Source organism: Ciconia boyciana, chromosome 10, assembly GCF_034638445.1.
Source record: "Ciconia boyciana chromosome 10, ASM3463844v1, whole genome shotgun sequence".
Classification (NCBI taxonomy): Eukaryota; Metazoa; Chordata; class Aves; order Ciconiiformes; family Ciconiidae; genus Ciconia; species Ciconia boyciana.
The window spans coordinates 16,924,750-16,949,876 of record NC_132943.1 but is presented as its reverse complement, the minus strand read 5'-3'; the positions used below and the strand labels follow the sequence as shown (position 1 = coordinate 16,949,876).

The following is a 25,127-nucleotide window of genomic DNA, read 5'->3' as shown; positions in this document are numbered from 1 at the left end:
GGTTCACATTGGTTAGGGCTCTAAAATCTTGGTGAGATATATACAGAAATATACAAGAACTGTAAATGTGAATATTGTATCGGTGAATATATGTGCGTTTAGAAAACTTGGGCAACACGGGCACCCACACTGTAACCAACTCTTGTAGCACACGGATTTTTGCCTTAAGATAGGGGAGGAGAGTACCTACACACAGAACCTCAGCTCCCATCTTTGATGTTTGTTCAGACGATAAAGTGTAACTGCTCCAATGTGACTTGAGCTTGCAAAAAAGCATTTCACCTGTCCTGTAGGCAATACACGGAAAGGCTACATAGGCAGAATGTCATAGTTTTTGGTGGTGGAGGAGAAACCTCCAACCTGGATAAGTATCCAAGAACGGGGTTTCTGGAATTACTCTCCTGACTTGGGGGAGCAGGAAGCAGAATGAGGCTGGCAAAATTACTCTCCATCCTCTAAAGTCCTCATACTTGACCTCTCTGAATAAGGAAATTTCAACTTTTGGAGGAAAATGCTCTGCTCAGGAGGTGTTGGTCCTCAGCAGACTCCTTCCTCTAAGAGGGAGGGATTTTGCAAAGAATTTTGTGCCAGCCACGTGTGGAGCTTTTAGCCTCTCCCATTGTGCTGCTCCTTTTCTTTCCTCCCTACTTTCTTCCTTTAGTTTACTTGTTGACAATATACTATAGTTAGAGTCGGTGTTAGCAGATCCTGGTAATGAAGGCTTCCCAGAGTGTCTGGCATTAAGGCAGGGAAATGTCAAAGCCCAAATTAGAAAAGCGATTTGATCACAGGGTGGAAATTGAAAGCAAAGTGCTTAGTTCCTCCCTCAGAAGGAAGGGAGTACTGTCAGGAGGGTGAGAATGGGCTGAGGGGGAACCTGCTGCAGGTTCTACTCCGGAAACAAAGAGGCTCTTTATGCTGGTCCTCAGAGATGTTGATCTTGCTGAGACAGGGAGTGGGGTCAGCAGATATTGTTGCAGATGCTGAGCATAGGAGAAACACAGGAAGAGGTAACCTGAGTAATGACAATCACCCTGGCCTTTATCCTAGTGCAGAAGATGAATTGGGGTTCTGGCCTTGTGTTTAAGAGGGCTCTTTATCTTGGGCACAGGGCTCTACCCACGGGCATGGCAATTCTGACTTGCAAAGCAAGACAGCGATTCTCCTCGCATAGTATGGGAGCCAGCTGCTTGAGCTCCAGGTGCAGGAACAGCCTGAGATCTGCTAGACTCATAGTGTGGGAGGAATGTGAGTCTCTGGACCTTTGGCACACTTTGCAATTTTGCTACCCCTCTGTTGTGCCACAGCACCATTCCTTATCTTTAGGCTGTCGGGTGGATGTGGGAGACTGACCAATGTGTAGAGCTAAAGTACCCAGAGCCTTCTCCCTCCCCTTGCTGGCTGTCCTGTCCTGGGCTGAACAAGTCTGAGCATTAAAGGCCCAATTCTTCCCATTGTGTTTACCTATGGTCTTAGGACACTTGATAATGATAACGAATACTATGTATAAAGATGTACTGATTGATAACCAGTACTATGAGTGATGTGAATCCCTTGTTTGATAGCCTGTAACTTGAGAAAAGTGTCCCCAAAGGGAGCCAAGGACAGGAGGAAGCATCATAAGAGCAAAAGATTTCACAAGCTTGCTCCAATTAGTCTTCATAATGAATATTGTGAAATAATGTAAGTACCTTTACAGAACAGAGTGCAAATACGAAAGCGATATCCTCCCTGTAGTAGTATCGATTAACATGTTTCTACATGTTTTTGTTTTTGAGATGTTTCAGTGCAGCAGCTAGCTGAGTCTTTGCATCCGTTTATGGTGGATACTAGCTGCCTCGCCCCATGGGGAGAAACTGAGCACAGTAACTTTTATTTGGTTGAGGTCTTGGGTGAAGCACATGGCGCAGTTAGGAATAGCTTGTCCCCATAGGGCCATCACTACGGGCTTGTACCGTGCAGTTGCTTCAAGGAAGGCCTTTGAGTTTGGATTGAGGATGGCAACTGCTGTAGAAGAATCTGCTGCAGCCAAACAATCCTCTTTTATCCTTCATAGAAAAAGTGGTCTTCAGCAGTGTATTCAAAGGAAAATGCTGAAATAAAGCAGGCATTCTTAGATGAGCATGGTGCAACATGCAACTTCAAAGGTGGAACAGGTCCTTTGTGTACCCCCTTCCTGGGGATATTAATCACTACTTATGACTCGGCCTTAAGGATAAGCTGACCATTGTTCCAAGCCATGAGACTTGAAAAAAGTCCTGCACCTGCTGTGCTTATTTTTACATATTGTCTTACACCTGGCATGATCAGAAAGTGGTATATTCTTAAGATGATAATTTCAGCCTGGTGAAACTTGTTGCTGTGAACTCCCTCTGAGCCCATTATGGGGAAGCAGGTTTCTCCAGAAAATAATTCAGAATGAGAAAGTGGAGCTCCTGGTTTGTTTTTTTTTTTTTTTCCTATTGACTACAGAGTGTGGGAGAAGGATGAACCCTGTAAGGCAACCCAATGTGACCACACTGAGTAATGTTAAACTGGAGAGGTATGTCCTGAAGGTGCAGGTCACGGTGAGGCTGCTCTTTAGTAGCTGTCAGAAGCAGATATTTGAGTTGAGCCTTCAAGGCAATGCAGTGTGACTCTTGCTCCTACAGAAATTCTGCAATATAGTGCCATTTAGGGAAGGTGGCAGTGATAATGTGTTTCTTTGATAGGCTATACGTGCCATTATTATCTAGTCACGCTTGGACGTATGTTACATTTCTGACTGTGATAGGGAGGAAGGAGTGAGGCCTTTTTGGGGAGGATATTTGTTCGGAGACAAAGTGATTGACCTTCTGTTGCTGTCATCTTCAGGATTTGGAAAGACTAGCTTTGGAAGAGTCTTACAACGTCCATCCCCTATGTGGAGTGGGATCAGTCTGGCTTAAATCACACTTGAGATGCTTATCTAACTTTTAAAAAAGTCTTTCATTAGCAAAGGATCTCCGTGCAATCTATTCTAATTATTTAAATTCTTCACTGTTAGCATATTTTTGGGGGATGCTCTGAGACTTCAACGCTGCAATGTGACCAGAAAATTATATATTTAGTTGTTTGGGGTTTTTTCCCTAGTCAGATTGGGTTTTAGAATATGGCTAAGCATGCAAACTCTCACATACTTCAACTAGAGGGGCACCTCTGAAAATCAATGTCAATGTGCCTTGAGCTGAGCACTCAAAACTGGTCATCTCATCTCTCTGTACCTCTCTTTCCCATTTGCCAGCTGGGGATGCCAGGGATAAATTTGGTAACTCTGTGACATGCCGAACAAACGCTCCTCTTTACAGCTGAATGGATGTGACATTGGGCAGGGATTTTTTAGGTCATTCAGGAAGTCTCTAACAAAATGCAGTATTGAACCCTGATTTCCCAACTCTTAGCCCAGTAGTGATTAGCCCTGTCTTTGCAGGATCTATTGAACCTTGCCAGCAAGTAAGAAGCAAACAAGAACCACTCTGTCTGTGCCAAGTGTGACATTGCCCTTTCCCATCTTCCAGTGATCCGAGGGTCTTGCCGATTGCTCAGCCACGGGAATAATTTTCTCAATTTAAAATGAAGTGTTAATATGTTTGGAGTTTCTTCCTCTCCACCCCCATCCTCCTTTGTCCAGTTGTTTCAAAGAAAGACTTAATTGTGCCAGGCTTGCATGAGGAAAGCCAGGCTGTCCCCAAAACCAGCCTAGAGGCAGGCGTGGAGGGCAGGAGGACGTGCCCTGCCCCCAGAGAGGGTCAGAGGGGGAGCAGGACTCCTGCTGCTGCTCTTGTTTTTTCTCCCCAAAAACCAAATTATTCTATGAGCACAAATCTACTTCGTTGAGCAAGTCATATTTCGTTTGGGCAGAGAATAAACCAGGCTTAAAAAAGCTTATGAAACTTCCTTGGTTTGTACTTTATTAAGTTACGTGGCTTTGTGCTTTCCATCTGACTTGGACACTTTTCTTCTCCCCCTCTTCCGAGTATAATGTCTTCCATGGAAGAATAGGCAGCGGCCTGAGATCAAAGATTTATTTGTTCTGTTTCTAGTTGACCCATTGGCACATGCCAATTTGTTGCAATTCAAAATTAGTCACAGTGTTTACTGGCTCTGTGCCCAGTTGGTAGTTGGAGATAATGCACTGGAGTTGGCGCATACCGTGAAAGTCAGAGGCATTGTTTATGAGGGGTGGAGAGGTCAGGATATGGGAGTGATTTAGGAGCATTAGGCCCATATCAGTAAGATGTAACTGCAGCCCCTTCTCTGATACAGCGGGGAGTAAAATGTGGACCTGCAGGGCTCAAGTTGTGTCTGCTCTGGCTGTGGGCTTAATGACTCTCCCTTCATCAGGGCCGGACCATCCTAAATCAGATGTTTCAGATGCAGATTTAGATCCTTTTGGGATCCACAAGCTGCATTTATTTTTTTGCCTTCCTACTCATCACCTGCATTCTCTAAACTGGTCTTTGGCCTGGGTGACCCATATGCCATGAAAAGTAGAGTTCTATTAGGTTACTGGTTCACATAATGGGTCTACGTGGTGTTTGCTGAGAATATTTGGGTTTTCAGGGCTTTTGTTGTGGCAATGATATTTCAGAAAAGAGCGAAGGAAGGTGCTGAGTGAGAACTGTGGATGCATTAAGCAGCTGGTGTATATTTCTATATTGGAAAGCATAAATGTGAATCTGTTACAGTTACTTTTTAGAGCAAAGCAGAACTGCATTTTAGTTGATCTGATACTGCTTCTTGATGTTAGCTGCTGCTGCACTGCCAGCAAGTGTTTGTCCTTAATGGTGACTGCTGTTCTACATTGGAGAGTTTGGTGGACACAGAGCTGATCTCCAGGTCTCCATTTACTTCATGTTGAGTGCTCAAAGCAGAGCATGGGAGACCCTGTGCTAAGCAGTGCAGGGGGTTGCCCTTTGGGAATGCTTTCTCCCTTACACTTGGAAAAAAGAGGGTAAACTGCAGCCAGATGAGTTGCTTCTTTGAGTCCTACAAAGCTGTGATGTTTAGGTAATGCTCAGTCATCCTGTGAATCTTAGTCTTGCTTTTGAGAAAAACCTGCAGCTCGGATTTCCATAAGCAAACTTTCCATTTTGCTGGGAAAAGTTGCTGTTTTTAAGGGTTATTTCATGCCTTTACTTCTCTGACCATTGCTAGCGGGATGCCAGTTTTCTGATACAGAGGATTTCCAGATTTCTCTGTCGCTTCTTCTGTTATATCACTTCTCAAAGTACATAAATGCAAAGCTTCCTGCATATAGTTCTGTTTGCAACAGCAGATTACAAATACATCCATGATATGAGAGGAATGTGATCATTTACTTATTTGTTAATAGCATCTTGCCTCCTAGGATCTTAAAGTGCTTTTAAAACTTCAGTCAAACTCTGAATCTCCTTGTTCCTTGTTGCTTTTATTCAAATGCAGGGAAAACTGAGGCTCCATAGGTGGAATTTGGCTTGTTTGGAGATGCTGCAGAAGCTGGTCAGGTGCCTGTGGTCCTAGTTTGAGAAACGCAGAGCACCTGCAGATCTAGCTAACTGTTGGAAGAGACCTGGTTTCTGAGCAACACTGGAAAATGGTGTTTAAGTGTCCAAATATGTCCCATGCCTGAGGCCAAAAACGTTGGCTGGGATGATGTCCCCATCCTGTCATAGTGAATCCATAGTGAGCCAAGACTGGAACCCACAGCAATGCTGGAGCTCCCTCTAAAATCCATCCCACAGGGTGTTTTGTGGAATTCATACGAAGTATTCCCTCCTTCACCCTAGCTTGCACCGTCTTGAAATGGTCCCTATCCTTATGCAGGGCCAGGACTTCTTGGGTCAAGGGCAGACCAAGGCGCCTAGCCAATGGTTGCTTCTTAATCTTTTAAATGCCAGATCCATGCCCGCTGCCCAGTGTGGTTTGCCTCCAGGCAGCAGGTGACAGATCACACCATTTCTGATCCGCCCTGAGATTTGGGAGCTGCAGCGGGGTCCTGACTCTTACCCTGGTAAATCTGCTCCATTAATAGCTATCAAAGAGCCTGAATTTTCCATCTGAACTTTATCTGGCTTTGCAGCAAGCTGGAGGATTAAAGACTGTGGCAGGGGAAGGGAGGGAGCAGCCGTGGCTCACCCGGAATAGCCTGACCTATGACGGCACATATCAGCCTGGGGAGGGGAGTTGTCCTGTGAGCTCACGGGTTATTAGCAGTGAGCACAGACATGCCTGCAGTCAGCAGCACACCCAGGGCCATCTGCTCCATCCCTGGCTGGTTTAGTGGGTCCAGAGGGATTTGTTAGAGCCATACAGGCAAGCTGTACTTTGTTGGGAGAGCTGGGAGCAGGCTTGAGGGCCAGCCTTGTGGAGCCATCATTTTATGCTGCTCAAATGACCTTAGGGTTTGACCTCTGGGCTGTTTGTATGGGGCAGATCTGTTTTTGAGGGAGAGTGGTATGAGAAGATAACCCCTGCCCTGCTGCATCCCGAGGCTGTTGTCTCTCTGCTGTGTCACAGCAAGTAATAAAGGTATCGGAGTGGGCTGTATGGCTGGGACTCACCTAAGGGCCAGCAGGCTTGGGGCACAAGCCTTAATCTACCAGATGGGGGAAGAGTGTAGGAAGCAAGAGCAGTTTTTTTGGTGTAGCCAGGGATTCACTTCTCACAGCCTCTCTCTTGTAATTGGTTTTGTTTTCCTTGCCTTGTTCCTCTGCTGGTATCCCCAAGTCCTTTGTTTCACCTGTCCCATGTCACTACTGTAGAAAAATGCAAGGTTTCTTATTATTTCCTCCCCCCTCATTCAGAGCTGCTCCTCAGCTGAGCATTGGTGTTGCAGCAGGAGTTTCTTCCTTAGAGATAGGCTGTGAGTTAAAGACCTTTCCAGTGCCCATCATTTTGCAGGACTTGGGCAGAGCACCTCAGCATAGTGGAACAGGATCTTCCCAGCTTGCTGGATGATCCCAGACTCAGTGTGCTTGTCCCCAGAGGAGCAGTGGAACTGCAGATGAACTTCTTGGACATGTGGGAAGCAGGCGTGCAGCCACCCCGATGAATAGTCTGTAGGTGCTGCTCAGTGTTTTACACCAGGAAGCACTGAGGCTGTTCTAAACCTTTGACCCTGGCAACATACTCCAGATTCCTCCCAGTTAAACGGTCTCCTTCCCTCCCCTCCAGGCCTGAAAGCATTTTGTCTCCTGACTAGCCAGACGGATGCATTGCCCCATAAAAAGCTCCTTTGTATCCCCAACAATTCTATTGATCTGCACACTGGGAACATCATTCTGCTTTGGAATTTGCAGCTTGCATACTTGCATACCCATGGGTGATGGGTGCTACTGGCATTATGGCTCTTTGGACATCTAGGAAGTCACCCAGCAGGTGGGGCTCCGCAGATCTAGTAGCCTAGGGGAGTACAACGGAACACAGGGCCTTTAAGCAGCATTCTTTCCGGAAGAGGTTCACCATACCACCTCATGAAAAAGATGAGGCCATACTGAATCCTTCTCTCCTGCTGGCGTGGCAGAGAAATGTGTAGCCTCAGCAGCAGTGTTGCTGTGGCATGCACTCCCCTTCACTGGAGCAGATGAGGAAAGGAGGCACCAGTGGCTGGTGCACAGGATTCTCCCTGTCCAACCAATGTTGCTGCTTCTGCTCTCCAACAAGCTCTTCTGTGCCAAGGGTTTGAGAGAAAGAAAGGACTACTCAGGCTCTCTACGTCCTGCTGCTTAGACAGGTTTACCAAGCACGTTAGGCGCTTGTAGCTGCAGTGTTTGCTGCTGTTGCTTGAGCTGTAGAAAGTTGTGCTTCTAACTCTGGAGGTTTTCGGTTCAGCTCTTGGTCACAAAGAGGGCAGTCTTCATCTGTATGTGTCCTTTCCCCCCCTTTTGCTGACACTGAATACCTCGGTGATTCCTGGAGGTGAAGAGAGGCCATTAAACAGAGGGAAAATGAAAAACAGTGATTCCCTCCTAGATATTCAACCCCAGCCTAAATAAGGGGACTTATGAGCCGGGTGCTGAATGACTGCACTGATTTATTGTGTCTAGAGCTAGAGTCAGTTATTGCTGTCAGGGGTGAGCTGGGAACATGCATGCTTATATGGGGGAGAGGGGAACCGAGATTAGACAAATAGACATAACACAAATTTCTTCTACCTTGGCTGTGCAAAAAGATGAGAATGGGCCAGTAGGTGCATTGGCAGTTGACTAGATGATCGTTGTAGGTCCCTTCCAACTGAAAATACTCTATTCTGTTGTACATGCTGTTGCATAGACCTTCTCAGTGCCATATTGGGGAGCAAACATGAAAGTCTAATCCCTGCCCTGCAGAGGAAAAATCCTCTTTATGTTCTCAGAGAAGATCCGTGGGTAGCAAAGGGAGCTGGAGGAAGCTGGTTTGGGTGGCTGTCATGGCTACCTGGCAGTTCCTCAGAGTGGCTGGTCCGGGAGCACTTACTAGTGGCCTTCCTGTAGACCTGATGGCAGTAACATGCACCTGCTTTTCCATCTTGACCCTCTTCTCTCAAGAGTGGCTGAACATGATGGCTGCGACCTGTGGCTAAAGGACTGCTCTGCTCAAGCAGAGCAAGAGAGACTTCAGCTTTCCAGTGCTTTCTGCCTCTTGGGCAGTCATGCTTTTGCCAGACAGGGCTCGCTTGCTTCTTGAGGTGTTCCTTCAGCATCCTTTCTAGCCTTCCTCTGGCTCCCCGGAACCTCCTGTGACTGAGGACTGACTGGGTGGGCTTTTGTGTTTGGCATGATCAGGTTTTATTTTCCATTAACAAAGATCTTGTAATTGAGCTTAACCAGCTATAGTTTGCATCCTTGTCTTCCTGCTGCGGGAGTTGCTTGGGGCATGACAAATAACTGCTGCCTTCCTCCACAGTTGCAGTTTGCCCAGCCCTCTTGTGACGGACCTATTTTCCTGCCCAGAAAATGAAGTGCTTTGTTCAAAGCCTGGGAACGATCCACTTAGCTGCATGGAGAGATCATTAAGAGAGAAGTGTGATAAGGGAAGTAGTCTGATAAGGATTTTTTTTTTACAGGCTGCAGGGAGCTGTGCTGTGCAGGGAGGCAATGAGAGGAACAGGGCTGGCTGCTGACAGTCTGAGATGTGGCACTTGGCCTGTCACGTGGATGCATGGTGTAAGGTCCCCAGTTGCTCTCAACAGCCAGCTCCTGCCAAGCATGTGCATAGTGAGAAAAGGTAGAAAGAAGGTGGGACTTCCACTGCTCCAGCCACCTTCTCTCTCTAAGGAGGTGTCTGCATGGCTTTCTGTGTTTGAGGACAGTCCAGCTGTTCTGGGAGCAACAGAAAAACCCCCAGCTGTTCTGGGAAAAACCCCACCCTGTCTGGACCAGAGACTAGTGTTATATCAGGATAAGTGTAACTACGCAACGCAAGGCATATTAGGGATGTGGTTTGTGTCTTGCTGGTCCAGGAGATAAACAATGGGATTGCTATTGCCTTGTCTGCAAAAAGCATTAGACCAGTGAGGGACAAACCTCAGTCATGCTCTTCAGTACAGTGAAGTATAAGAGGTCTGAGTTCATCCTGATTCGTCTGTAGTCCTTTTTCAAACTATGACTGTGTGGAGAAATATTCCAGAAATTATGAGTGCAAGAATAAGGGAGACTTTTTAACTTTACTTCTTTCAGCCTCTTGAGAAAAAACTTGCAACTGTTTCTTTGTCTCTGCTTTGCTATATTTGTGTTTGAAGTCTCCTGTCTTTCTTCTCTTTCTGCAGGTCCTTCAGAAGCTTGGGAAAGCAGATGAAACAAAAGATGAGCAGTTTGAACAGTGCGTGCAGAACTTCAACAAACAGCTGGTAAGATAATTGGCGATATGTAATTACAACCTGGGTTTCAGTATTAGCTTCCAGTCATCTGCTGCAATATGCAATTAAAGCCCATTAAATTAAACTATGCCATAGGCATATTGAAGTGACCCACAACTCGTAGCTGTTCACTTATGAGAAATTACACTGTGTCTTCCAGTGTCCCTGTCATGGAGTCAGTGAGAGTGTATGCTGAAAAATAATACTTGTTCTGGACCAAAGTTTAGGAAAAGAAATAGCTCAACCAGAGCAATTCCTTCAGTTAGCAGCTGCTTTGTAATGTAACTTTTCCTGCTGGGCTGGAAGCAGAGACATAAGAGCAACATTGTGTCTCTGAAAGATGGATAGGATGAGAAACAGATTAGAAATAAAAAATAAAATGGAACAAGGCAGATTCAGTTTCCTAAGCGCAGCGGAGGGCAAAAGAGACAAAGAAAGCAAATGGTGAAAAGGGAACATCCTTCCATGGCTAAGATCTAAATCTAACTTCCTCCCCACCCTTGCACAATCACTGTCAGACCTGAGTCATTATTCTTTCGCGTGTCGGCTTCATCCCTGTATTTTAGCACAGAAAAATATTTTAACAGTGTAGCAATTTTCCCCCACCCTACTTAAACAGCAGTCGGTTTGTATCTTGAACTGGGTGTGTTAGGGGATTTTTGTTTTTTTGTTGTTGTTGTTGTGTGTTGGTTTTTGTGGTTTGTTTTTTGTTGGGGTTTTTTTTGTTTTGTTTTCGTGGTTGCCTTTTTTTTTTTTTTAATCCGGAGCTTTCAGTCACCCAGAGGAGGGAAAACATCAGTTATCCCAGGGTATTTGCACTGTAGTGCTTGGTGTTAAGAAAAGTGTTGTTTCTGTTTCATGGCAGGAAATGCATGCCACGCCAAAGCTCAGGTGGTGCTGAAGAGATCTTTTAGCCCCTTTGTGCCCTGACATATTTAGGACCTTTTTCTGGTGCTGTTAGCAGCAGCTGAATCGTGTTTGTTAAGACTCAGCAGATGTGGTTATGTGTCACAAAACCAGCTGAGAAGGGATTTGCCACAGCTGAATATAATGAAAATCTTTCAGTCTGACTTTGACTTATGTCTAACCGGAGCTGACTGCAGATTCCTGGAGACTAATGCTCATTCTCTTGGCAGAGATAGTAGCTGTTTCTCCAGAAATTCATGCAACATCTCTAGCATGTCCACGAATTATATTCTCTTGTACTCAGAGGAGTACAGTTTGGCTTCTTTCTGATGACATGACATTACCAGGTGTGACTTCTCCGTATCATCTTTAAGTATCAGCAATCAGGAAACAGCCTTTTTAAAGGAGAAATACTGAAACACTGAAATCCAGACTTCTTGATCTGGCTGTCTGGGACAGCTTTATCAATTTCCAAAGCCATGAGTTCCAGTGGTGCACAGAGAAGCCTGTTAAAGAAACACTGCCTCTGTACCCATTACAGCTGAATTTCTTTTCCTGTCTTGCAGGGGCAGGCCATGAACTAAATTCTCCAAATAATTTATCAAAGGAGCTGGAGACTGCTCTGCATTTGCTGCTTGGGGTCTGTTGGTTTTGCTTTGGCCCTCATATCAGTTTCCCTATTACAAAAATAAATGCAAACAATGCCTGTTTTACAGGGCAAACCATAAATGTGAGTTAGCTGGATTGTTAGGATATCCAGGTTGAGGAGTTATTATGATGCCAAGCAGACTGGGGAAAAAACTTCAACTACATGTGCATATATACACACTTGTTTTTATTTTTATATGTATGATATGTGTGTGTAGTATAGCTATGTGTGAGATTTCTATGGCCTTTCCTTACAAATTCCGCTCCAGTGGGAAATGGAAGTCTGGAGGAAAGCTGATCTTTTCCTGCAGGCTTGTGACAGAACAGCTCTCCTGTGGAACTGGCTGGGGTGTGACCAGGCAGTGGCCTTGTTTGCTGCTTGATTAGAAGCTCCTCTGACTCTAATGACTGTGTTAGGCCAACTTTGACACATGTTCCCATGTGTGGGCTGTTGATGAATGGAGAGCAGGTCTAAAAATCACTTGCTCATTTTCAACCAAGGCGTCTTGTGGTGTTCTCAAATGGTGGTTGAGTGGACATTTGGGAAAGCATTGCACTTCCCAGCTCTCTGTCCATTCAGGTTCATATAAGAACACCACTCTGAGGTCTCTGAACAGTAGGAGCTTTTTAGCTTAGACAGATGGATTTGCTGTGTGACAAATGAGCTGGACATAACCATGCTTCTGCAGGGCTACAGGGCTCGCCTGTGTCTCTTGAAGGCTTGACAAGCAGCACAACTGGCCCTCATATTACTCCCTCATGACAGATTATCTTTGGCAATTAACCTCCCAAAAAGTTCATTTGAAGGCTCCCCCCTCCTTCCCTTTCCCAGTGTCAATTGTGTTCAGGCGCTGGCACAAGGGTCTGTCTTGGAAACTGTCCTTGCAGACCTGGGAGCAAGAGGCCTGCTGCAAAGGTGCAACACAGCCCTTGCCCGAGGTGTGCCAGGCTTTGGCTTCTCTTCCCCTGCATTTGAAATACTTGTTGGAGAGACAGAGACTGGGAGGCTGGTGGCAGCCCTTACACCTGGCACCGCACTGTTTCTGCCTGGCAGAGCAGCTGGGTTTTGATATCCTTCATGAGCTGTCACTTGTGTGGAAGTTCTGGGTTGGTTTACAGTGTTTCACACCAAACGCATGAGAGACAAGCTGCTGCTGGCACAGGCTGCATCCCTCTCTGCCCATACCCCATGGTGTTCAGCACAGCCTCAGCCTGCAGGGCAGGCAGTGTGGACTTGATGTTTGCTCTTGCAGTGGACCATTACAGTCAGTAGCTCAGAGAGAGTCTTTCTGTCCAGGCAAGAACCCTTCACACCCAGCAGTTTCCATTTCAGCCCTGTGTAGCAAAATAATTTTAACAACTTGCCTGGTACCCCAGGATGGGAGCTTCTCACCAGTTCTTCATGCTTTGTGTCTTAACAGCTCTGAAGTTTTACTGAGTGGGAGGTTATCTGGAGCTGTTGTTTCAGTGCTTCCTGCCCCCCCCCCCCCCCCCCAATTCCACAGTCTGCTCTTCCAGCCCTGTATTAATCTAATCTGGAACAGGATGTTACCTGTCCCTCTCAGGTGTAGAACATCCCTGCTGGTAATAAAAATCCTTTCCATTGGAACTGCAAAACCAGGGAAGTTATGGAAAGAAGGGGTCACAGTCTAATGTTAGGATGAAAGAATTTCTTGTGAAGATTGGGGAAAAAAGGGTTTTACTACCAAGAAACAGCTCTACAGAAGATCACATACTTACCTAGTGCTCAGTGAAAGGTATAGTAAAAAACAACCCCCCAATAAAAAAATTAAAACACAAGAGTGGTTTCTTGAACAGAGCTGTAAGTAATAGGTGGTTCATTGGGTCTTTGGAGAGAGAACTCTTCCAGCCTCCCAAGCATAGTACTTCTATTTATGCATCTTCCTGTACACACTGTCCTTCATATTATACCTGGTTGTGTTATAGGCTCACACAGTTGAATAACGCTGTGATTGCAAGTATGGCAAAATGTGCCCAAACAAGACGACACTTGTGTGTTTGAGTAGAACAACTTATTGTGGTCACTTCTACATCAAGACACAGTGTTATTGTCCCTGTGCAAAGGTTTTAAGTCAGTTTATTAGTGCAGGGATGAGAAGTGAATATGGGGTTCAGGATTGGCACTGATCTTCAAATTTTTTTCCTAGCTTTATTTTCCTTTTGTGGAGTTTTATTACTCTGATATACACACACACACACACACACACACACACACACTGTGGTTTATTACTCTGATATATATACACACACACACACACACTGTGGTTTGTTTTTTGTTTTTTTTTTTTTACATTCTTGCAATTTAAAAATTACTATGCTATTAGATTTTTAAACATCTCTATATTCAACCATACCTCTATAACTTCCCACTGCACAGCCTTAAACCTACTGCTCCTCAATAACTGGGAAGTGGATTAATTTTTCAGATCCCAGTTTAACTCTCTTCCCTACTTTTGTTTTTACCTCTGAGTTTAGGAAGCATCTTTTTAATGTGCACTCAAAGATGTTGAAGGCTTCTGTTCTATACAGTAGTTGACAGTGTGTATCTGCGTTGCAAGAGGTGTTTATGCAGAATCGTGGCTGTACTTGACAGCTCGCTATAGCCTGCTTGAAGAAAGCAGGTGCTGTGTGCATAGAGAGAAAGCAGTTGCCAAAGTTTCTTGGGAAAGCATTAATGCTTAATAAAAAGAAACCCTTGTAGCAAGTGAGGGAGCTGCTTTACTGGTGGACAAGAAATAAAGCAATGGAAATGCCAAAGAGGGACTTGGATGGGAACTCCAGGTGCCCAGGGGAGCTGGGGAAACAGGATTCATGCCAAAACTCTGAACATGGCCCTCTCTGAAAATCTTTCTGCCTGCAGATCTTGCAGGCTGTAAAGTCTATTCACTCTCCCTGTCAGGCTTGGTACTTTTAGGAGGCTTAGGTAACCCCGTAGTCATGGAGATCAGCTGTAAACCTGACTTTAAACATCAGCAAGGGGTGACTTAGACCACTCCAGCTGCAGGATGCAGCACTGTGTATTGGCTGACTGCGTGTCACGGCAAGACAAGTGGTGTTGAGGATGCCTGGAGAACGCAGAAGGCTAGTTGTGCATTGCTGCAATTGCACATTCCAGTATTTGGGCCCTTGACTTGCAGGTTTTTCAGGTGGTCTGTCTAAAAATCTTGATTTGATGTTTAATTGTGATGCCGGTGTACCTTGCAGAGTATCCTTTTGTCCTTGTGACTTTGGGACTGGGTATCGACACTTGAAGAGTTCATGAGTCTGGGTTCTGTTATGTGCTGCTTTGGCAGGACTCGGGCAAGTATGGGCACAATTTTAGAGGTGTGTTCTGATTTTAGATGCTATAATTTTGAGAGTTACAGTTCTAGACATGGCAGTGCCCAAGTGTGTGGTGGGCAAGTTCTGCAGAGGACCTTCCCTGCCAATTAGTTTCTGGTAACCTCAAAGTTGTGTGTTCAAATTTAGTCATTTTTAAAAATGATACAGCTGTAGGATGGTAATGTATCCATTTGAGGGATTTTGTATGATAATTTCTTCTGTGCCATTTCTTCTTGTGTTCTGACATCTGATCTTGCCAGTTCCAGTCTGTGATTCCTAGCATATGGACCAATTCTAGGCAGATAGCACTGCTTTCCTCTAAGCCTTTCTTGCTTCCTGCCTCGGGCACAAGCAAACACATATTACTTGTCAGCTCAGCCTCCCTGATGGTCCTCTGTGTGTGTGCTCTTTGATTACTCTGGCACCTTTTCCCTGGTCGTTCTGATTGTACTGCTAGGGAGGTCTCATCTGCCCAGGTTTCCACATTCACCTCAAGCCAGCAAAAAGCTCTGTGTTTTAAGAACTCCTGGGACTTTTGCAGCAGATGTGGTCATTATTCCTTTCCTCTTGTACTCTCTTTGGGTCAGTTCCCAATGCTTCTCCAGACTAGGAATCTGACTTTCTTTTATAAAAGTGGCCAGCTCTTTCCCATCCCTCATTTCCTTTGTTGATGGCAGCAGGAAAAGAACAAATGTGAACTCATCCAGAACTTCTAGGCAAGGAAAACAAATTGGGCCATAGTGTTGGAAGCAGATGGATTTCTCCACAAAGCTATGCTAGCACTGCCACTTCAACAGCTGGGCAGATTTAGCCTCTGCTTAGAGAGCACAGCTGCACTGAGGGCACAAGGGATCACAGCGTGAGCTCAGTTGAGGCAAGAGATGCCTGAGTGGTGGGGAGGGCTGATGGCAAACATCTGCCTTTGAAGCTAGGAGCTCTGAGACAGCTGTCAGAGATGTCCTGTGAGCTCCCAGTCTCTGGAGTTGTCTTCAGCTGTCAAAATTCATTATGCTGGGGGCCGCTCCAGTGAGACAAACTGGGAAAGAAGAGGAGGAATGGCAGCAGGCTGTGAGAAAGGTGTGAGGTGTAGTTGTCACTTTCCTGCATTCTTGTTTTTACAGCTACTTTGGGGGATAGTGAGGATGCAGTGAGATCCCACAGGGTAAGGGAAACCCTCTTATAACAGACCTTTGCCTCTCAAACTCTTTCTGTACTACTTGCATACTCCAGAGGTTGTCTGCACAGGTACCCTCAATGTTTGCTCCTGCCCTTGCTTTGACATGCTCTGTGGAGGTGTCGGTCAACTAGCCTTGCTCTTCTTTTCGTTGGCCTTGCTCTTCCTTTCGTTTCTGTTTGTATAATGTCACTGTCTGGATTTGGGAGTATTTCCCTGTCTGCTTTGCACCACTGTCGATGACACATGGCAAGGTGGAGGGGAGGTGGCCCTCTGTATGCTTATCCTAGTGCAGGAGAGCAGTCGTATTGGGAGTGCATCTACGTGTGCATGTCTGAACCAACTTTGCTGTAAAAATCTCCACGACCCTTTCTAATCTGGGTTCTTGTACTGTACATAGCTGTGTCATCTGAAGGCTCAAACTGGCAAAACTCAGCCCAGCTTCTGGTTTTAATCCTTTGTTTCCTAGTGAGTGAGATTTGCTGCTGGCAGGCCACCTCCACAGTGAAGCTAAAGAAAAAGATTATTAACACTGTATTTGCAAGTCCTGCTGCACAGGACAATTTAGACAGGATGTTTGGGGAGGTCAGAGGTCCCTTGTACCCACTTTGCACTTGGGTTTTGGTTTGCAGTATGGCAGGAAAAAGTGGTGAGCTAAACTGCTCCTAAACCAGTACAAAATAAATCGATTGCATTTATCTTCTATATCCTTCAGGCTCCCTTCGGTTGTGTTTGTTGCATAGACCCACTAGCCCTTGGCTTATAAATTAATTGTTGCCCTTAGGACCCTCTCTAGTTGCTTGTACGAAATCAAAACACTAAAGCTGGCTCTGCTGGGAAGAGCAAATCACAGCTTTACCCACATCAAGTTAGTCGGTGCCTTGGTGGTATTGTTGGCCCAACATGTCTGCAGGTCACTGGCTGTGGGCTTACGAAGTCAGAGGGCTGTGTGGTCTCCCTGTTAACATCTATGTTTCACGTGGTCATAGGGCTGGTGTGTAGCCCATCTGCAAGACTGTTTTTCTTTATTTAGAAATGCTTGACGACTCCTTCTTACGCTCTCTTTGTATGAGAGAATAACTGATGGTCTTCTCCTTACGTTCACAGTCTGAAGGCACGAGGCTGCAGAAGGACCTCCGAACTTACTTGGCTTCCGTAAAAGGTAAGGTCTGTATAAGCAGAGGATTGTTTCCCCTCTAGTGCTTACCTATGCAGTGAGGTTTCTGCAGCCGTCCCCTTCCTGGTGTTTCCTCAGGCGTGAGTTGTAGGAAAGGTCAGCCTTGTCTGGGTTGGGGCATCTTTTGGAATCCTTCTGGGACCAGCTGAAATGGAATGGGGTTGTGCTTTGATGCCAAACAGGTGGTGCTGTCTTAGCAGATAGGATCTCATATCTTCTGCTAGGGGGGGACAAACACAAAGGGTTAGATGCGACTGCATCCTTGGTTCCTTTCTCCTTCTGGTTACCTTCCATCTCTGTGTTATCAAGGGTCAGACATTCTGTAAGGAAGAGCTTAGCATTTGTTACAACCCTCCTGTGTCCCCATTCCTCACGATGAGGGTTAAACTGTGAGGAACACACTATTTTCTTCTTTCTGAAGCAGTTCACTCTTCTTTCCTAGCTATGCACGAGGCTTCCAAGAAGCTGACAGAGTGTTTGCAGGAAGTTTATGAGCCGGATTGGCCTGGGAGAGATGACACAAATAAAATAGCAGAGGTAAGACTCTGTACAGGATGTGGGGTCGCCAGGCTTGGTCTGTCAGCGGAGATGAGCTTTGGAAGCTGTGTCTGTGCGCCACATTTCTTCAGGCATGTGACTTTGCAGAATAATTGGAGACAAGCTCAGCATTGGGAAGAAAGGAAAGCTGAAGGGATGTGGCCTGCATTTTTGTCTGTGTAGGACACTATCCTCAGATGCTTCAGTGCTACACAGAGCTGTATGCTTATGCCCACAAGCAGTTTGTTCCCCCAACAGTGGCTAAACAGGGACAAAGGATGCTAAAAGAGCGTCAGTAGGGTCAATTGGATGTATTGCTTATGCTCTTTGCAAGAGAAAGGGGAGGCTAAATCTATGGCCAAAACATGATCAGAGCAGCCATTGTGTAGCTGCAGCAACCTCCCCCTCACAGCAGTACCACCAGCTGCCATATTTTGGTTGCCACCTTGTTTGGCTGAGCCATGTGTCATCCCAACCTGCTGTTCTTCTCATCCCTTAGTGAGATGATGCCTGTCCAACTTGCCCAGGTGTTTTCTGTGGAGCTTAGGGTACAGCCTGTCATTTGACAGCTTGGATCTCCCTTGGCACGTGTGTGTGGTGGGTCCAGCTGGAGGCAGGTGCCTTCTGCTCTCTTGCTCAGCTGTTCTGCTGAGCAGCAGCTGTGGCAGTTCAGCTCTGTGGACCCATCTGCCATGAGGCTGCAGGACTGGGCTTAACTGCAGCTGTCTATGACATTGGAGCAGTGGGCAAGGAATAGAGAGGAGAGCAGGAGAGGGATTCTTTCCTTCCTCTGCTTTCCCCTGCAGAAAATCTCACCTGAACTAACATCTGCATCTTGCCCAGGACATACTGACTTCAAAGCAGATAAATCAAACAAAACCTGAGCATTTCCAGGTCAAGTCTTGCATTAACATGGAAACTTTCCATTAGGAAGTGCTGTTGCAGTAAATAATGGAGTTGTAATTCAAGTGGTTTGGCTTCACATTCTCTGTTGGCCTTGTTTCTTCCTGAGCCACTGCGGTGCCTCCTGGGAGACTGACCCTTCAGAGAATTTGAGCCAGACAGGTCAAAGGGAGCATGAGTCCTGAGAACTAACTGCAGCTACTCTGAGCATCTGCAGGAATATTTCCAGCCCTCCACCTCCCCCTTTAATACTTTTGTTTGTATTTCTCTTTTCCTGAAAAGACAGGCAGGAGAAAAGTGCTATTCGTGCCAAAAAAATTAATAAATTCCTACATAAAGTGGGCATTTTTCGTGAATATTTTAGCCAAAACCCTTTGTTCAAGTGGAAAAGCAGGAGAGAGGGGCAATTTCCACATAATCCAAGGTGTTGATGGGAAGTTACTGTACTTGAGATAAGACCGAGGGTAAAGTGTGCACAGGGTAGGGTGCAAGCCTTGGATGTAGCCTCCATTGGGCTGTGGAGGCAGGTGGTGTGAGGGCTGAAGACTGCTAGGCTAGCTTTCTGTTATTGTTCATTATCACAGAAAGCTGTGTTGTAATGAAAAGCAGAAAATGGTGCCTAGTGGTGTCAGGTGTCTCATTTTTGTGGCTGCTGGGAGAAGGAGGTAAAGCCAGCCTGACCTTCATCTTCCCTTCCATTGTGTGGACTTGGGCTAGCACTGCGGGGGAAAACCCAGGCCCTCAAAGGAAGGTTCATGAAGGGTGCTGTGTCCTTGGAGAGGTCACCTGAATTAGTAGCATCAGCCTTCCTTCTTTTCTCTCTTTCTACATTTCTGGCATGACCTCTGTTTTCAACTAATCTGTTCGCTCCTTAGTTTTTCCAAAGAAATGACTATTTCTTAAGAGCTCTGGGGGACTGAAATTGTTGACTGTAGCACTCCTGGAGAAAAACTGAAATGCAGAGCTCTGTGTTCTTAATAGTTAGCTCATTACTTTTGTTTTTCAGAACAATGATCTCCTCTGGACGGATTTCCATCAGAAGCTGGTGGATCAGGCACTTCTGACCATGGATACGTACCTTGGCCAATTTCCAGATATTAAAGTAAGATTCTCTTTAAACCTTTTGATCTAGAGAGTCACAGCAGGTGAAACCTCATAAGAATTAATTTCTTGCATCCCCATCTTCTTTAGGAGGGTGTGTGTGCTGTGCTGCTGCAAGCTCTCCTTTTAGAGCAGCCAAGATCTTTGCAGCTCTGGGTCATGTGAAAATGTTATGTTCTCCTTTTGGGCTTGAAATGAGGGTGAAGAATCCAGGGGAAAGATGCTGAAGAGAAAACATAAGTGTGAAACAGGAGGATCCATAAATTTCCTATTGTATCACAGTGCAGGAGACCAATGTCAGCAATAACTCACAAGCTCTCAGTTTCTCTTTTCAGTCCTTTGTTTTTTTAACTTCCTTGTAAGTACAAAGCATTGGGGAAATAGTGAGTGGCAAATGTGCTTTATAGGTAGAGGCTGGTATGGAAGACAGCTTTCTGTGTCCTGAAGTCCTGCTGTGCATATAACCAGCTTTTTGCAGAGAAGGGGAAATGCTGGCTAAGTGTCTTTTTGGGGGAGATTGTATCTGAGGACCTGGGTTTGAATGTTGTCCTCTCCCTTCCCCCCAGTTACCTCCTCTCTGTTCGTTTTGAGAAGGTTATGCAGGAAACGTCTTCACCATATGGAAGCGCTAGTAATGATATCAACATATGGGAAGTATCAGCTTGGCTTCTTCCCAGTGAAAACAACCCTTTCCCCGCCACATGTCTCTTTTAAAACATTTGTCAATATTTGTTGCTTCAGGAGGATCGTGCTGTATCAAAAGAGGGCAGGTCACAGGCTTGTAGAATGAGCCCTGAACAGCAGTGTCCTTGCCTCCTGGGGCTCCTTGTTTTTGCTTCATTTTTCCAGCCTCTTCTGTCCCTGAAAGTCTGAAGTGGGGAAGGGCAAAGAGGCTTGCTGTTGCTTTCCACCCGCTCAAGGCTGTAGAGCTGATCACTCCCCGTAGTGTGATGCCATGTTGCCTCAGTTAGCAGTGCAGAGGCTTGTGCACTGCTTCCTAAGCAGAAGGTTTTATTTCAGGCTCACTGTAGATTCAGACTTCTGCACTGCTTCAGTCCAAATCACATTTTACCAGCCTTGTTGGCTGTGCACTGGGTCACCTTGGAGTATCACGTTTCTTCCATGCTTAGTTAGCATCTTTGGGATTTCTTAATTCTGCTGAGGTCCCGCTGAGGTTTTACGGTGGGATTTTAAAAGGAGCACAAGATTGGGACCAACCAAATTCCACCAAAACTCAAGGTGTTAGGCACTGAGCTTCTATGAATCCTTTCTGTCTTCCAAATGGGCCACTAAGGTGTTTATTACTAATGTCCCTTTCTCAGTCTTCAGATAATGCTCTAGAAAACGGGAAGTTAAAGCAATTTTATGCACAATTTAAGTAATGCGTTAAAGAGAGCGCTACTCACCTCTGCTTCCCTTCCTAAAATGAATGAGCATTTGGCTTTCTGTTGGTTCCTACAATAAGATAAGGATATATTTCAGAGAGTTAGCTATTTGTTTAAAATGGACTTTCAGTGGTATCAGTTTAAAAAGGTCAATATGTTTTTATTGGTAGTCCAGCTGAATGCATCATCCTCCTTACCCCAGAGCAGTGAGAAGTGTTCAGATCAAGTCTGTTTTCTTCGACTGGTAGAAACTCTTACAAGTACTGTTGTTGAAGATTGCTACAGTTGTACAGAAGTGTAGTTTGGCTTCACGTAAAGAATTAGGGTTCTTGAGGGTGGCAGGCAAAAAGCCCTGAGTCTTATGTAATCTGCAGAATGTTTCAGTTGGTTTTGGTGGCTGTGGTAACAGTTTTCTGTTTTGTGTTTTCCACAAAAGCAAATTTTCTGCTTTTCCTGGAATACTGGTATTACTGTGATTAATGAAAGATGATTTATGGAGAGAAGATGATTTAAATTTAGTTATGTGAAGGCCTGTTTTTTGTTAATGACCTAGTAATTCAAATATGTGATGAGTTAGATCATGCATGCATTATTTTTGTTAAATTCTAACATATTCTGAAATCTCCTTCACTTGAGGGGCTGGAAAAATTCCCTTGAATTTTTTGGACTTCCAACAGGATCCACAGCAGGAATGTGAAAATACAGCATTCCTTTAGTAAGGAATTTTTGTAAGTTAAAGGGAATAATTTTTAAATGTTGGGTGGGGAGGGGTGAACAAAGCCTCTCTGTCTTCTCTAACTTGAAAAACAGGAATGCAAAAAGTACTTTATCCTTTCTTTGCAGGTCAGTATCTATAGCTTCTTGAAGTAGGACTCTTGCATAATCTATAATATTTCTGAGTAAGTTTTTGGTTGAGGTTGCAGAGTGTGCAATAAAAATACAGGTCTCTGTAGTGAGCCCAGAAAAGATAAACCATAACCCAAGTTCTAAATAGCTGTGGAATTGGCAATTTTCTGTCTTGCCCTGAAACTGGTGCCCTCTTTAGCAGGTTTAAAACCAAATATCGGTAAGGGGCGGGGAAGTGTTTTGTGGTGGTTTGGGTGTTTTTTGTTTTGTGTACGTTTTGGGGGTGTTTTGTTTTTTGGTTTGGGTGTTTTTTTTTTTTTTAAAGGAGGTTTAAATTAAGAGGGGTTCATTTCAAAGCAGTAAACTCTGTTGGAGTTCAGCTTTTACCATCAGATAGTGGTGAGTAGCTGCAGCTATCCTAGAGTCATACAAGGAAGCTACCCTGCAGCCTTCCAGGGCTGGGCTAAGTCCCATTACTGCCATCACAGGCAATCGTGTGATCAGTGGTTACTCCAGGAGGACTCGCAGTGTATCTGTGCCTCGCAGCATTTCCACATTCTCTAGTAGAAATGTGAGGGTGGGGGTTAGAAGATTTGGGGCTGCAAAAAAGGGCAGGAGCGACCTCGTTGAGAGATGGGTGACACTGAATCAAAATCCCTGGTGGGATGGCAGGGAAGCCTACATATGGCTGTTTGCCATGTCACAAAGGTGGGCAAAACTCCAGCTATCTCTACCAGTCTGACCTGGGGGAAAAATCCTCTCTCTTAAAACACATGGCCGGATTATGGATTTATCTGGTGTGTGTGGAAGATGCATTAACTAGCATCTCAGAAATTGTCATATTACTGGAAGCCCCCTCTGACATCCTGTCTCCATGCCCGGCTGGCAGCATGATGTTGGGGAGGTGTCTTCCAGTGTCCTCAGCTGCGAGGTGGCTCAGCTTCTTTGTGGTTCCTCTCTTGGAGTGAGCTGAGCACTTTGAAATCAGTTTGGGTGTGCGTGTGGCTGAGATCCTGCAGATCTGCCGTGACCCACACAGAGCTGCACCAGTGTTTGCTGAAAGTGCAGAGGAGCATGTGTAGGAGACATGCAAACTGGTCCTAGCTGGTCCGGCAGAAAGATCAGCCCTGAGCTGTGGTTTTGCAGCTTATCTGCAGGAGCCTAGGGACAGGAGACCGCATCTCCCTAACAAGTGCAGTGGAAGCGGGGATTTTGCTTTTGCAAAGTAAATCTCAATGCTGATTCTTCATCTTGCACTTTCAATTTCCCTGGGTGCTGTGGTTAATTAGAAACCCTCCTGGCTCCTTGCCATGCCTTTTCACTCCAGTTCTCCAGCTTGTCTCTGGACTGCTGATTACTGACACTGGACTAGGCTCTCCAAGCTGTGGTGGTGCTAGGGTCATGCTGGGAAGACCTGTGCTCCAACCCAGATAGTTTGGGGTGTTTGTAGAGAGCATGGGGGTGCGAGTCTAATGGAGATGGATGGTTCTTAATCCAGTGGGCCTTGAGCCTTGCCAAGGTGAATCTGTACTGGGGGAGAGAGCCTGAGGCACCTCAGATGAAGAGGGGTAATGGAGGATCAGGCCACAGACCTTACTCTGTCTATTCTGGATTCTCACCCATGGACCTGTCAGGACTCCATTCCTGAACATGAGTCTGGTACACAGTTGGCTCCCTCCTTGCATTTGTTACGGCTTCAGTATGTCTTGTCTATTAGTGACACAGTGCTACAGGTCTTCCCTCTCACCTCTCTTGCTTAATAGCTAGTTACAATGGACCACTGCCTGTGGCTGCAGTCACTTCTGTCTGGATCTCCTGTTGCAGGGTCCAAAATGCTGTCCTAGGTGTACCTTGAGCATGTGGATGAGTGCTTTTGCTGTGCTGGCAACAGAAATGCCTTATTTTGTTGAACTTAATCTTTTGAGCTTCCACACGAACTAGGGCTGTGAGCTGGTTAGTTAGTCTGGCTGCAGCCCTCAGGAGGCCCTGAAAATGATGAAGCAGGTGCCTGTAGGATGCAGGCACATGGGGAGGCTTAGGAAGCACCAGAGCTACAGTTCTGAAAACAATGTCACCCAGAGGTGGGGCCTGTTGTTGGTTGGATCCCTTTGCTTTCCCTGGCTGGGTCTGCACTCCTCCTGAGGAGCTCCCTCTAGAATGGTGGTTGTCACAGGTGGTTCCCAGGGCCACCTCTCTGGGCAGCCTGTGTGGTGTATCCAGTGAGTGTCCTTGTGTGGGCAGAGCACAGGGTGCTCTGGAAGTTGGGTGAAGAGGAGGGGGTTTTCCTTGAGAGGCTTTGGGGTTTTGGTTGCTGGGGAAGATTGTCACAACTCTTTTCTCCATCTTTCTTAGTCTCGTATAGCGAAGCGAGGAAGGAAGCTTGTGGATTATGACAGTGCCAGACACCATTTTGAAGCCCTGCAAACCGCAAAGAAGAAGGATGAAACCAAAATCGCAAAGGTAAAGCAAGCAGGAGGATGTGCAGCCATCCTTTCATTTCATGAGGTCTCCATTTTCCTACTGAGCAGTTTTTAAGTGCACTTCTACCACTTCATTGAGTGTGTTTTGTTCAGAGAGGTGTCATGAACTGGTGAAGTTTGGCTAGGTATTTCCTTCTCATTTGTTTAGTTCTAGAAAGCAGGATGGTCTCGTGTTGGTTCAGACTCACCATCATTAGTGAGTATCTCTTGGTGGCCAAGGCCTAGGCGTGCATTTCTTCAGATGCTGCAGGACCAGTAATCTCTGTCAGGAAAGCCTGTGTGCCTCTGGGGGAAGCAGAGCCTTGCAGTACCCCAGCAAAATTTGCCAGTTTGTCTGCTTCTTGGGGCTTTGTCTCCCCATCTTATAGTAATGGTGCGAGTAAGTGTTTGAGTGTTGCTTGAGGTTGGTTGTGTTTGTGAAGTCCTCTGATTATTCTAAGACAGAGACCCTTTGGAGTGTGAATTACAAGTTCATTGGTGGAAATGCACCCTATGCACACTTGATGACTCTGTTCTGTTGTCTGTTGGTCACAATTACTGGACAATAAATATGGCTGAAAGCAGGAAAACAAGAGTTTTCTCTTGTCAGGATGTGGTTTCTTTCATGCCTGTGAACAGCTTGATCTAGGGTTAACCCCAGAGCATGCCTAACATGCAAGTGCAGGATTTTTTTTAATTAAAATAAATGTCATTAAAATTTAGATTTTCTTTTAAATGTAGGTGAATAAAGGTGATAGTGGTAACCTTGTTCTAGAGGAGGCACATGATTTGAATACCTGCCCAGGAAATAAGC

The 25,127-nt window shown here is 45.6% G+C and overlaps 1 protein-coding gene across 10 annotated transcripts in view; it reads left to right on the top strand.

Annotated features, from left to right (window-relative positions):
* The window catches only part of BIN1 (bridging integrator 1), a 98,488-nt gene that overhangs the window by 34,863 nt on the left and 38,498 nt on the right, over positions 1-25,127 (top strand). For 9 of the 10 annotated variants that reach the window (XM_072874190.1, XM_072874197.1, XM_072874196.1 and 6 more), the window contains exons 2-6: positions 9,746-9,826; positions 17,013-17,067; positions 17,525-17,619; positions 19,529-19,624; positions 24,207-24,314. In XM_072874190.1, the coding sequence (XP_072730291.1) occupies positions 9,746-9,826; positions 17,013-17,067; positions 17,525-17,619; positions 19,529-19,624; positions 24,207-24,314 (435 nt within the window). Of the gene's footprint in view, positions 1-9,433; positions 9,540-9,745; positions 9,827-17,012; positions 17,068-17,524; positions 17,620-19,528; positions 19,625-24,206; positions 24,315-25,127 lie in introns of those variants that run through there. The other variant, XM_072874192.1, reaches the window with a different exon arrangement.